General features: G+C 39.2%; 1 protein-coding gene across 1 annotated transcript in view; it reads left to right on the top strand.

Annotated features, from left to right (window-relative positions):
• Positions 1-15,216, top strand: part of ap3b1a (adaptor related protein complex 3 subunit beta 1a) — an 81,203-nt gene that overhangs the window by 45,782 nt on the left and 20,205 nt on the right. The window contains exons 15-19 of the mRNA XM_080847927.1: positions 7,134-7,310; positions 7,606-7,792; positions 11,921-12,051; positions 12,172-12,307; positions 13,327-13,492. Coding sequence (XP_080704053.1) covers positions 7,134-7,310; positions 7,606-7,792; positions 11,921-12,051; positions 12,172-12,307; positions 13,327-13,492 — 797 coding nt within the window. The remainder of the gene's footprint in view (positions 1-7,133; positions 7,311-7,605; positions 7,793-11,920; positions 12,052-12,171; positions 12,308-13,326; positions 13,493-15,216) is intronic.

Here is a 15,216-nt window from a genome sequence, read left to right on the forward strand (position 1 = left end):
ATCTTCACTTTCAAAATCTATTTACAGATACGGATTTCAAATACAAAATGTATCTACACTTTCAAAAACTATCTACACTTTCAAAAACTATCTTCACTTTCAAAATCTATCTGCAGATATGGATTTCAGTTACGGATTTCAGTTACGCATTACGGATACGGATACGGATACGGATTTTAAGTACGAATTACGGATTTCTGTTACGAATTACAAAATCTTTTTGGCACTGTCTTTACTTCCTTTCTAAAGAGCCAATCAGCGCTTTTGGCAGATTTTCTAAAGCGCCAATCAACACAGTGTACCCTGTACTGACTAGCCTGCTGGCAATTGGGAAAGTTGAGTGAAACGGTGTATGCAGCAGTCATGGATCAGAAACCGAGAAATGGCACAAGTAAGAAGTCCTATATTTGGAGTTGTTAATAAAGTCATTGTAAAACGCACAATCACAGTCAGTGGTTTTCACTCCACACTTCGTTCCACCTGTTTCAAAGATCCTTGTCGTTGTATGGAAGATATTAGGATCTGCTTTGGTAGCTAACGAAAGCTAACGTTAGCATTTTCGTGACCGATCTCCTATTCACATTTAATTAGGTTAACCATGAACAGTGTTCATATGACCCATTATCACGATGAGAACATTTAGCAGACAGACTGGTATTGTCTTGTTCTCCAGACACCTGCAAAGTGATGGTGGGGATATACCGTTAAGTGCATATGCATCCTCAACAGCTGGATAATGACCAGCCTGATTTCAAAACCACCCTGCAATGTCATTTTCGTTTCTTTTCATGGCACTTTGGGGTAGCCTATTTGTAACCATTTTCTGAAGTCCTTGAAAACGCTTTATTGTGTATTTTTTGTGGAAGCGAGTTTTCTAGCGTCTCAGTGGAAGAGATATATGAGGCAGCAAGCTGGAGTTCTCGCCACACTTTCATTAGATTCTATTTGTTAGATGTGGCTGAGACCAATTTCTTAGTTACAATGCGTTCTGCAGCCAAGCGATCTCTGAATCGCCAGAGCCTCAAATTAACTAAATAGTACAGGTGTTCATCAGCCCTTTGGGCCAGACATAAGGCATGCTTGTTTAACTTCCCCCACGGCGTTCGTACACCGAATTTTATTCAAACCATGCGGGGGAGACCCCAGATCTCTCCCTAGGCAGAGCGGTGGCAGATTTAGGTTATAACTATTGAATAATGAGCGGGCCAGCAGTTGCCAGCAAGCTAGCGCTGATTGGCTAGTCAGTACAGGATACAATGTGTTGATTGGCGCTTTAGAAAATCTGCCAAAAGCGCTGATTGGCTCTTTAGAAAGGCTGTAAAAACAGTGCCAAAAAGATTTTGTAATTCGTAACACAAATCCGTTATGCGTAACTGAAATCCGTATCTGCAGATAGAGTTTGAAAGTGAAGATAGTTTTTGAAAGTGTAGATAGTTTTTGAAAATGTAGATACAATTTGTATTTTAAATCTGTATCTGTAAATAGATTTTGAAAGTGAAGATAGTGTTTGAAAGTGTAGATACATTTCGTATTTGGGTCAATGACGTATAAGGATTATCAACAGGCCAATTTTAAAATACAAAAAATATGAATATCTTTTGCAATTTTTCCAACATTTAGAATGTTGTGTACACTTAAATTCATATTAAAATTTTAAATTAAGTGATTTTAGTGATTTTTCATCTAGATAAATTGACCATGGCCTTAAAAAATGTCATGTGGTGCGACCGTGATTTATCTTAAAACAAATTAATTTCCTTAACATACTTAACATTTTTTAACAAGTTATCAGTAATATAAAGTGTTTAGAGACAGTATTTGCATTTCTTTTGGGTTTTTGTACATTATTCTCAAATTTTTGTTCTATTATGTCTTAAGTCCCCTTCTTAAATAAATGTAGTTTACAGACTTATTTTTCCTGTAAAGCGCATAAAACTGATCGAAATGTTTAAAAAATACCATTCATCTAAGCATACTGTATTAGTGATTAATATTTCAGCCCCAAAAATGTGATATTTTATTAAGAATTTAATACAGTTATTGGTATTATTGGTCGCACCACATGATGAGTGGTCGCTCTAAATGATACTAAAACCTCCTATTGTTTAAAGAGATCATTAAACAATAAATTCCATACAAAACATAGATTAAAACCAGATTTTATTCAAAAATTCATTGAATTTTCATGAACACAAACATTACATATATTTTTTTTTTATATAAAAATCACGTCAAACTTGCCATACAGGTCTTGAAGACTAGCTTGGTCCGTGGTGGCTCAGGAGTGCTTGAGGGATCTTCAGTGTGGAACATGGTTTCCTCAGGTCTACTTTTACTGGCTGGTAACATGGCTTCATTTCTGCATGCTTAAAAGGCATAACATCTGCCTATGACTTATTTGTGCTGCTTGTGAAAACAAAATCGGGTGAATCTTAAGGGCCCGTCCACACAGAACCTGGATTGCCTGAATCGAAAATATATGCCTTCCGTCCACACGAACTTGGTGAATAGGGTCACTGAATCCGCAACCTTTGGAAACCGGTCTCAAGAGTGGAAAGACTCCAACCCACCAGCGGATCCATGTTCGTGTGGACGCCTGATTCGCACATTTTCTAACCCGATGACGTAATTGCCCACATAAACGCCCCACGCCCCTCAGCCTCAACCCTAATTAATTTACTTCATAACAGCAACAACATAAACTAAATTGTTAACAAGCTGGTTAGGAAAGGGATGAAATTAACAAGCCACACCTTAATCTATCACTGCTTAATCTATTTGCATCAGACCGTTGTTCAAAACCGTTTTTTTTTTTTTTTTTTTTTTTAAAGTGTCGGCAATAGCCTATATGAGAAAATCTGACGTGAAAATATTTGTGTTATAGACGGAAGTTTCAAAACAGTTATTTAGCACAAACGAGGCTTATGGCGAAGTGCCTGATTCGAACTAGTCCTGTTTGGAGTGCTGTGGTAACATTGATTTCAGGTGGTAGAGAAGTCGTTCAGCAATCGGTAGATTGCTAGTTGGATCTCGACTTCTGTCTTCTGTTACTTTATGTGCATGCTCCATGACGTCTTTACAACCACAGGTCCATCACTGATTACATGTACAGGGTTTTTCCTGCATAGAAAAAATGTAGGCGCGCGCCTAAGCCGTTTTCCCGAACGCCTATGCAAAATCCCGAGCGCCTAAAGGCAAAAAAAAAAGTCTGCGATTAAAAAAAAAAAAACTCATCCAATTCAGCTTAATGGTGTTTTAAGCGCTCACGTTGAATTCAAGCAGCAGCAGCAGATACCGCCTCCTACCCCCTCAGGCAATCATTGAACAGAGGCTTCTCCAAGTTTGCCAGACGTTAGTCACTTTAATTTGATTTTTGTATAAAGCAGCTAGCAAGCAGTTGCTTGCCTACATTATCTTAAAAAAACAATACTTTGATAGTAGGCTTTAAGTTTTATTTAAGCAGTGTGTGCGTGAACCTATATATCCTATGTGTGATGGTAAGACTAATATTAATGCCATATATGGGCCATTCTACCGAATTCGTGTAATATGCAGTCCCTCAACAATAAAAACTATTTACAAAACAATTAGGTATTTAGGCATAGATATTTAATTAGAAAATGTTATGGTCTGAATAAACCCAATGCATTACGTGCGATAGTGATAAGCTAAATATATACAAAATCATCATTTATAGGGTACTTTCTATTGGGAAGTAGCTGTCCCCAACCCTGACATCTAAATTTCAATGCTTTTAAATAACACTTTTCAATTTTTTTAGATTTTTTTCAATGATTTAATTTCAAAGATCTTTATGATTGGGTTGAACCAGAACTTGGAATATTTAGATTTATTGTGGGTTTAATTTTTAAATCAATTTACTATACTCAAAAAATCATGTCCCTAGTTTTCATGTCACTACCGAAACACAAGAGTTTTAGTCCATTGGCTGAGCCTGTGTTTTAGCCACGACTCTGCATTTTTGACCATGCAGTGACACTGCATCTCTGTCCCTCATGGTTGAATGGTAAGTAGCTAAATCCCATAGTTTTTATATAAATGTGTTCCAAAGTCTGAAAATCGACGTGTAACCTTAAGAATTGTCACTACCGAAACGCATGTTTTCTTCAATTAAGTAAACCTTTTGGGGTTTCATGGAAAATCTTATGTTTGTATGTGTGTTCACCTCTTCAAAGATGTGTTTGAAAGCTGTGTGCTTGCTAGAATTCTTTATTTATGCTGAAAGTTAGCTAGAATTGTCACTACCGAAACAGTCACTACCGAAACATATGGTAGTGACCAGATGATTTGGGTAGTGACTAAATTAAATGGTAAGTAGTTCAATCCCATAATTTTTAAATAAATGTGTTGTGTGGACTAAAGGGCGGCCCAGAGCACCTTTTGGATGATTTTGGGAGAGAAATGAACATCCATCCAACAGTGCAGTCACTACCGAAACAGTGCAGTCACTACCGAAACAGATAAATTGAACTTGAAAATTTGGTAAAAAATTAATTTCTATGGATTTCATTGTGAAAACCTTCAAGAAATATTTGTAAAAATACACTTCAGAGAAGGGAAGGAAACACAATCTGAACAGGTCAATAATAATACTTTTTTACTATAGTAAATGTGATGTTTCGGTAGTGACAATTTTTGGAAGAGGAAAAACATTCCGACACATTCTGAAAATACAATATAAAACTTGACTGTTCTTTTACTAGATATATGTACTTTAGATATGGTACAATATACATACGGACAAAGTCTTGGGAATAAACCATAAAAAAATTCAAAATATATCCGACATGACTTTGCATCAATTCGGTAGAATGGCCCATATACAATAACTGATTTATGAGAGCTATCCAAAGACTGGTGGCTGCCGATTTAGCAGTCAACCTACCTTACTCTGTACGTTTAGATGCTTTACAGGTAGCTGTAAGCCATCAGATGCCTGGGAAATATTTAGTATCTATAAATAACAGTTCACCTTTATCTTTTTAACCAGATTTGTAAACAGGTCGCGATCAACAGGCTCAATAGGTACAATAGGCTACCTTGGTTAAAAATCGAATTACGGTAGTCATGCTAGCATTGCGCTAAATAATTAGGCAGCTAACATTAATAAGTGGTGTTTACATAAAGTCACTTATTGTATATGGCATAAATATTATTCTAAAACACCTTCACTAGTTGTTTTAAGCAGATTTGTGAGCAATTCATCACGTTAGAATGCACGTCAGCGAATATGTTCTGAATAGTATGTTTCAAGTAGGCTACAGCCGAACTCTCGTTCTGTTTTGATCAATAGTAATCGAGTTGATAAGTCTGATCGATACGCAACTGTGAGGTGCGCGAATGGACAGAGCCAATCACTTAATTACTCAACCTGCGGATGCATCCTGACTTCATCAGTCGGCGGTTTCAATATTCATGGCTTTCAATTTATTAAAATATCTGCTATGTTGAGAACTTACACAGGTGTAGGGTCTCTGATTGGACAGTCCTGTCAGCATGATATATAAGAAACCCTTTCATTGGCTGGGGGCGCAAGTGAAGTGCGCCCATGGCTCGAACTGTCATCCGCCAATGAGAAGCTGTCCTTGCTCAAATGTTCCTGCCCCTTTTTTTGGCTCCCATAGACTTCCACTTGGCCGGCGCCCACAGGGAGGCGTGGCTTCTCTCTCAGTGATAACGAATGGCAATATATTCTATTTGGTCACATTTAAGTGGTTTTTGACGTTTTTTTTTTTCATCTCAAAATTGTAGGGTGGGCGGCGCCCCAGCGCCCTGTATTGACGCACCGCCACTGCTCCCTACCCAAATATCTGTATCTTCTCCTTTAGCTCCCTCATGTTTCTCCCTATCCAAATATCTGTCTTTCTTCTCCTCTAGCTCCCTCAAGTATCTCCCTACCCAAATATATCTCTCTTCTCTAGCTCCCTCAAGTGTCTCCCTACCCAAATAGCTGTCTCTCTTTTCTGCTTGGCTGCATATTCATCTCAATCCCCTTTTCAAAATAAAGTCCCTTCACACTTTTGACGCTACACGAATAAGTAATATGCCTTTCAAGCTGATGGTTAATTTTTTGTGGCCTTGATGGTTTTATTGGATCAAAGGACAGAATCTGTGTTGAAAGTTTAAAAGATGCTGTTAAACAGTAGTATTTTTGAATTTAAATATACTTCCTTTGATTTACTTTTTGCATTAATTGTGTGATTTTACCTTTCAATATCCATTATTACTGAAAAAGAAAATAGTGATTAACCACAACAAATTAATTTTTTTTGTTTTGTATTTCTTTCATGTCATTGATTAACAGTACTAGTGGACAGGTTTTTTAATCTTCATGTCAACTGTAAAATGTGAAGGACTGAACTGAATTTAGTAGCCTTGATAATTTTTTGGCTTTTGTTGAAACTGTGCCGAATTGAGAGGCCAGTGTATCCAACCGTGGAATATCTGTATCATTAGATGGGTGGATGGATGGATGGATGGATACTTTATTGATCCCGAGGGAAATGTAGGACATCCAGTAACTTATACAACTCACAAGCACACATACACAAATCGCATACACATAGGGAGAACATGCTCGAAAGGAGTGGGGTGGTAACAGATACAAGAATGGGTCTGACCCTATGGTACAATATGCAAGATTGTAAGTGACCGTGTAGATGCCCAGGAGGAAAGTGTTCTTGTGCTGCTTGTGTGGAAAGTGAAAAAAGATGCAGAATATAAGAGATTAAGTCTGTGCAAAGGGCTAATATAGCCAGTAAAGAAGATTAAACCCCTAGTTCACACACAATTACTCTTACCTAAACAGATTTATGTAAATTTAGTTAAATATTAATATATTCCTTCGCAAGTAACTTTTGGACTTGGGTTAGGGTTAGGGATTCTTCACATCCTTCACACTTCTGCCAGAGGTAGAGGTCATTCCCCTTTCCCCCTGGAAATGTAGACAAACCTGACGGAAAGGGGATTAAAGGCCAACATTTTATTTATAAATATTCTCACACAGATTTCTCAAATGCCTTCACATCATGTATGACATATGGAACCCAGCAGACTTGGCCTGAGACAGCATCACTAAGGGATTGTGCATGTATTATTTGTCTGGTTGACAGGTACCCATGGCACGTGCCAGCATCCTTTGGCTTATCGGTGAGTACTGTGACCATGTGCCAAAGATTGCCCCAGATGTCTTGAGAAAAATGGCGAAGAGCTTCACCGCAGAGGAGGACATTGTCAAATTACAGACTGTCAACCTGGCGGCCAAACTCTACCTTACAAATTCTAAGCAGGTAATCAGCCTTTCGTCTTGTTTCAGCTTGAATCCCTCATATTAATGCAAAGTGCAAAGTTCTTCTAGGGACAGTTTGGATATGGGGAGTGAGTATAAGTTAGGACAAAAAAGGAAACCCTTTCATTTATAAATGAATCTCCTCCTCTATTAAAGGCTTTTTGTCGTTTGCTTGTTCTCATTACTACCCTTCTCATCACCCTTTGGGGTTTACTCATCATCACCTCACCCAACCCCTGTCAGCTGTTCCTCTGTTTAATCATATCAAACCCTTTCTCTGTCTTTCATTGATTTAGACTAAGTTGCTGACACAGTACATCCTGAACCTGGGCAAGTATGATCAGAACTATGACATCAGGGATCGCACACGCTTCATTCGCCAGCTCATCGTACCCAATGAGAAGAGTGGGCCACTGGCCAAGTACGCCCGCCGGATCTTACTGGCACCCAAACCAGCACCTCTGCTGGAGTCTGCTTTCAAAGGTACCCAGTACCAATTCTTCCTTTAAAGGTACCCAGTACCAATTCTTCCTTTAAAGGTACCCAGTACCCATTCTTTCTTTAAAGGTATCCATAAATCCTAACATTTCAAATGAAGACTCCAGAACCTCCAACCCATTTGAGTTCTTGTTAAGCAGTTTGTTGTCAGCTCTAAGGTCTGTTTTCAGATATAGGAGGGACTTCACAGTTCAGGATAACATAATTAACAGTAGCCCATTAAACTAAGGACATTTAGGTCCAAAAGTACTACACAATAGCTACAGTAGATCCTGATTAGGGATGGGTATCGTTTGGGTTTTTTCCGATACCGGTACTTAACCGATACTTTTAAAACGATACCGGTGCCTAAACGGTGCCTGAAACGATACTTTAAAAAAAAACAAACACACAAAACGAGGATTGACGACATTAAAGAAAGGCTTTTTTTATTGCCAAGGCCAATTTTTTTCTTCAAATTAAACAATGTATTAACTGTTTAAAGTATACTTTGAATATAAATACATACAAAACACTTGGCTTCAAACTACAGCTTCAAACTATGAATATTATATTAACTGTTAACAACAGTTTATAGTATGCTTAAATAAATATAAATAAATACAAAACACACACACACACTCTTTACAGACTACAGCTTCAAACTTATGAGCATATTTGCCTTTGGAGTCAAACATGTATTATTTAGTTTGCATTTAATTCATGACATTTCTCAACTTTCTGATTTGTTTATACCTAGCTATCTTTTCTATCTTGTTTATAGTTAATCTTGCATGAATTATATTTAATTTTGTTGCCAGGCATATTTCGTGGGTCACATTTAAAACTGCTCCATCTCCCAATGTTGACTTTGTCCTGTGGCGCTCACGCTCATTGGTGTTTTCATAGTAACAGTCTTATGACAGTGAAGCAGGCAGCATTTAACAGCGCAAGCACAAACAGAGCTCGCCATCAACCTTATAACAGAGAAAATAGCGGGAGGTAAACGGTCAAAAGTGTGGCTGTATTTTGCGGTTGCAGATCTGCCCAGGACTCTTGCCTTCTCTCCCCTCTTTACACGCAATTGTTTTGTTGCATTTGCTGCACATCGCGGTGTTTGAATCTTTTTGTGCAAAATACAGCCACACTTTTGACCGTTTACCTTTTGCTATTTTCTCTGTTAAAAGGTACCGGTTGTATTGTCCCGGTGCCATGGTACCGGTTCTCGGTACCCAACCCTAATCCTGATAGGTATTATATTTTGTGTTTTGTGAAACTCAAGAACATAAATAGAGCAAAACTGCTTTCTTTAGGTGATGCACAACTTTTCATTGAATTGATGTCTTGAGCATGAGCGTTTCATCTGAGTTGAGTTAGGTCTCCTGACCAAAGCTACTGGCACCTGCAGATGTCTGCTTTTCCATTAGTTCAGTTAAGCTGGCCTGTTATTATCAGCAGATAGTGTCATTAGCTATTAGCTATTGAATACTGGGCCATTCTTGCTATTGGATTTGTAGACTATTTGTAGACCATCAACTGGAAACAGGACAGAGGAAATGAAACAGACTGAAATGGTAGGGAAATACAGTGATACAACAGCAGTCTCTGGTCAGTGGCTTTGAGAAAGAAAGGGCTGAGGGCCAAGCACGCGTAGCAGCCATTAGGCCAAATGTATCAATCTTTGGTTACAACTTGTTACAGTGGGGAAAATAAGTATTTGAACCCCTACCGATTTCGCAAGTTTGGCCACTTGCAAAGAAATGTGTGATCTAGAATTGTATTGGTAGGTGTATTTTAACAGTGAGAAACAGAATATCAACAAACTAAAATCAGAAAACTGCATTTTATAACATTTATGACTTTATTTGCATTTGATGCAAAAAAGTTTTTGAACCCCCAAGCAAACAGCAAGAATGCTGGCTCACAATGACCAGTTATATGCCCAAGAAGCACACAGATTAGTCCTCATTAGGTCTAACAAGGTACACCTGATCTCAAATGGTGACATTTATAAAAGAAACCTGTCCAAAGAATCATACTTCACACCTTCAACCTCACCACCATGGGCAAGACCAAAGAGGTGTCCAAGGACATCAGAGATAAGATTGAAGACCTGCACAAGGCTGGAATGGGCTACAAAACCATTGGCAGACAACTATTGGTGTGATTATTCGTAAATGGAAGCAACACCAAACAAATGTTAATCGCTCTAGGTCTGGGGCTCCATGCAAGATATCCCCTCGTGTGGTATCAGTGATCATTCGAAAGGTGCAGAAAACCCCCAGAACTACACAGGGGGAGCTTGTGAATGATCTCAAGGCAACTGGGACCACAGTCACCAAGAAAACCATTAGCAACACACCACGGCGGAATTTTTTTAAGTACTGCAGCACTCGCAAGGTCCCCCTGCTCAAGGAAGCGCATGTACAGGGCCATCTGAAGTTTGCCATTGCACATTTGAATGATTCTAAGGAGGACAGAATGTGGTCAGATGATACCAAAATTAAGCTCTTTGGCATCAACTCGACTTGCCTTGTTTGACAGGGGGGGGATGCTGAATATGGCCCCAAGAGTACATCATACCCACCATCAAGCATGGAGGTGGAAACATTATGCTTTGGGGCTGTTTCTCTGCCAAGGGTACAGGACGACTCCACCGGATCAAGGGGACTATGGATGGGGCCATGTAACGTGGAATATTGGGCTTGAACCTCATTCCCTCATTCCCTCCAGTTGAAAAAGATTTGGAGAGGATCTGCAAAGAGGAGTGGACCAAAATCCCTCCTGAGATGTGTGTAAACCTGGTGACCAACTACAAGAAACGTCTGACGTCTGTGCTTGCCAACAAGGGTTATTCCACCAAGTACTAAGGCATTTTTGTCAGTCAGTTTTGCTAGGGGTTCAAATACTTATTTTTTGCATCAAATGCAAATAAAGTCATAAATGTTATAAAATGCATTTTTCTGGATTTTTTTGTTTCTCACTGTTAATATACACCTACCATTACAATTATAGATCACACATTTCTTTGCAAGTGGCCAAACTTGTGAAATCGCCAGGGGTTCAAATACTTATTTTCCCCGCTGTATAGGACCATAGGACCATGTTTTTGCACTATGGTAAAAACTTGTTGTTTATAAATGTCTAAAATAATAATATGTTCACAAATTGTGAGTGGTTTATAAATGCACGTTCATTAGTCTGTGTCGAAGGATTCCCCTGTTAACTTTTGGAAAGTTATTAGAGTGTTAATCCTACTCCAAGTATCGTCCTATTTACTAACAGGATTTCTGACATTTCATCCCTTTTGGATTTGGTTAATCCTCCTATAGCCTATACCTTAAAACCTTTCGGCTTCTACTATTTGGTAATATATGATGAGGAGGAGATGCCTGAGGCCTGGGACCATAGGTTGCCTGTGCTATGATCTACAGTAACTATGAGCTCTTCCCTTAGATAACAGAACAGGTGTCAATTTCTGCTTACCTTCCGCTGGGTATGGAGGTTTTAACCTTCTTCTAGCAGTTGCAGCAAATGTGCTGGGTGGAAAGTAGGTCGTATAAAAAGTAGGTCGCTCTCAAGATGAAGTTGTAAAAAGTAAGTAAGTTTTATTTGTAAAAAGTAACAATGGTTACATATAAAAAGTAGTAAAAAGTAACAATGGTTACATATAAAAAGTATAAAAAAGTAATAATGGTTACATATAAAAAGTATATTGCGTAAATGTGCAGTAAGAATCTCAAAGCATAAGACTATGAATTCAGCTCGAACGCTCTATGTGAGGTTTTCCTCTAGGTATATATAGCTAAGCAGTTGTGATCTTTTACGTCACCATCATTTCATACATATTTCGTTGACATATTTGGGTACATGTTTGTTCATTGGCTTTCATAACACATAGCGTCATTTCATACATTGACATATTTGGGTACATGTTTGTTCATTGGTTTTCATAACACATATCTTGTCTTCTTCTCCTTTTATGGTCTGTGATATGTGCTTCTTCCCCGACGGGGGTAGGGGTGCAGGTGTTCGCGGTCTCTTCATCTCATCCCTGTGTCTCTGTTCTTTGCCTTTCTTTTCTTCTTCTCCCTCCTGTTCTCCTCAACTGCCCCCTGGTGTCTGGTGGGGCAGATCGAGATCGCTTCCAGCTGGGCACCTTGTCCCACTCCCTGAACGCCAAAGCGGTTGGATACCTGGAGCTGTCTGATTGGCCAGCAGTAGCCCCTGATCAGTCCGTGAGGAATGTAGAAGTGGCTGAACAGGTAAGAGCTTGGTCCGCTCCGAGTCCCATCTGTGGATTTGACATCATAAACGTTTTAATTTTTAGTTTTTTTTTTTCCATTATCCTTTCCTCTGCCCTCTACATCATCCTCCTGTTACAGATCAAAGAGTGGACACCATCATTGGCGAAGGAGAGGTCTGTTAAATCTGATGACAAATTCTACTCAGACGAAGAGGCAGGAAATGGCTCACCAAACAACAGCAGTGAGGACGGCAAGAGCTTAAGCAGCAGTGAAGGTGATCTAACTGTTGTGTCTGTTTGCATGAAAGATACCTGAGTGTGCATTCAAACAGTACAGACTGTAGTTTGTCATTGATGAAGGGGTGAAAATGGCATGAGCGCATCAGTAGTATTCTATCTTCAAATTGTTAATTGGAATCAAGCCGATCACAGCTAACGAGTGCCCATTGTGACTTCATCATGCACCCCTCCTCCATTAAGTGGTGAGGTATAGCATGGCACGCTTTCAAAGCCATGCTCGTGGGTATTACTTTTCGGTTGCCAATCGACCATATCATACCAAAGTACCCATGCTGATTCTGATTACCCGTCTGTTTGGGGCACTAAGTGTAAGGAGCTTAAAGTCTGCAGACTAGTTATTTGTCAGACACATTACCATCACACGTGTTTTATCTGTGCAGGCCTTGAAGGCTAGGTAAAACATGTAGCATGCTGCTATAGTGCTTAAAGAGTGTTGTGTAGCATACCGCTATCATGCTTAAATAGGTGCCCAGACCTCCTTTTTTACCCGGACATGTCCTCTTTTCGAGACCTAAAAAGATTGTTTAGCACGGATCCCAAAATTGTCTGGAATTTTGCCTCGTCTGATGTGTGTGTTTTCCGCCCTCTCAGTGTTGCCAGGTGTATGATAATTTTGAGCATTTGGTACAATTCTTTCCAATCTGGCAACACTGAGCACCTTGCCTCTTCCACTAGTTGCATTGTTTACAACAGCAAGATGTCAAAATGTCGTTGCTTCATCCTATCATGCTTAAAGAGTGTTGAGCAGCAAACCGCTATCATGCTTAAAGAGTGTTTGGTAGCTATGTGTACAAATGTCTGTGTGTAGATAGCGATATATGGAGGCTATCATTTCAGGTGAAGTAAGTAGTTTCTGTTGTGGTCAAAATGGTAAAGCTTCATAATCTTAAATAAAAGAGTAGAATGTGCCATTACTCTCATGATAAATAAATGTTTAATTTTCTCTCTCTCTCTCTCTCTCTCTCTCTCTCTCTCTCTCTCTCTGCTTGTTTAGGGTCTACCAGTGAGACAGAGAATGAGGAGGAGACCACCAGTCAGAGTGGTAGTGGTAATAGTGACGAGTCGGAACACTCAGATTCCAGTCAGTCAGATTCCAGTAAGAAGAAGAAGACGAAGAAACTTCAGCAGAAGAAAAAGCCCAAACACTCAACCAAAGAAAGGTATCTATCACCGATCCTGTTCAATAGGTCCTGTTCAATAGGTCCTGTTCAATAGGTCGCCCACTCAGAGTAAAGCATACACATACTGTTGACCTTTCAAATACCTGAGATGTACTTTAGTTTTGCTTTCTCTGTAATACCATTCTGTAAATAAGTTTTTTACCTCCTAATATACATAATGTTAGTATGTCAAATTGTATTGTCATTGTATTGTCATTATTTTTCAATGCCATAGATTTAAATTGGTCTGTGCGAAATGACACATTTTGAAAACCCTTTTCTGGCACAAAGTCCAAACGTCCCAAAAAGTTTTTTATGGTATACTTATTTAACAAAAAACAAAACACTTATTTAACCTGATACAACCTAATATGTGTGGGCATGGTCCAAATCCAAAGGGGTTTGCCGTGAGCTTCACACTTTGGGCCAAAACTGTTTTGTGCTCAATTTAATTGAATTTCATTTTATTTATATAGCAACATTAACATTGACATTGTCTCAAGGTAGAGAACCCAGAAGTCTTAGCACCCATGACAAAGCACACAGGCTATCCAACAGCAAACTCTCAAAGAAAAATCCACATGCCTCGAGCAGAACCCAGCTGGAAAAGGAGGACCCATCTTCCTCCCAACATCCTGCTAAAGGAATTGCCTATTACAGATTGGAGGGAATCAACTATATAAACATAGCACAAAAAGTAAGGACATTTGTGTTGGGTCTTTGTTGTAACAATGCTTCTCTGCAATAAATCTTATACCATATATTGAAAAGCCTGTTTAGTTCCCTTTTAAATGGTGCCACATTTGTAAGGAACATGCATTTGTGGGATGAGCAGCACAATGTGCCAAAATTCTCCTATTCTCCTGTTGGTATTCACTCTTGTTTTGAGTTGTTTGTTGGATTGGATGGTTGAACTCTCGATCAATAACAGGGAACAAACAAGAAATATTGGCAATTTTACACTTTATTCATTTAATACAGCATCAGGGAGAGAATGGAACGGCCTGCCATGAGTTACATTAACCCAATTGAACACTTTTGGTATCAGCTTGGGCGTGCTGTACGTGTTAGTGACCAACACAACCATGATGGCTGATCTGTAACGACTCTTGGTTGAGGAATGGAATGCCATCCCACAGCAATGTGTTACCAGGTTGGTGACCAGTATGAGTAGGTGGTGCCAGGCTGTTGTGGCTGTGTATGGATCTTCCACCCGCTCCTGAGGCTCCTGAATAAAGTGTAAAATTGCCAAAAACTCTTGTTTGTTCCTTGTTACTGATCGAGAGTTCAATCATTCAATCCACCAAACAACTCAAAACGAGAGTGAATACCATCATAGAATAAACTGTTTAGCAATTAGCATTTAGCAATTTTGGCAAATTTTTCATGGGCGCAACCCACATACTCAGCTCTGCTGCTCATCCCCCAAATGCATGTTCCTTACAGATGTGGCACCATTTAAGAGGGAAATAAACAGGCTTCCCAACGGTATAAGATGTATTGCCAAGAAGCATTGTGACAACAAAGAAATAATCTACCAAAGACAAATGTCCTTACTTTTTGTGCTCTGTTTATGTTAAAACGACATGATAGCCCCTTCTTGTTCTCCATCTCACCTTGTCCCTCTGTGATTTGCATGAATCTGTCCTAGCCCATAGTAAACCCACAGCGGCCCCTCACAGGAGGGTTTGTGTCTAATGATTAGCATGGAAATGTAGCCGTGT

This window comes from Sprattus sprattus, assembly GCF_963457725.1.
Source record: "Sprattus sprattus genome assembly, chromosome: 11".
Lineage (NCBI taxonomy): Eukaryota > Metazoa > Chordata > Actinopteri > Clupeiformes > Clupeidae > Sprattus > Sprattus sprattus.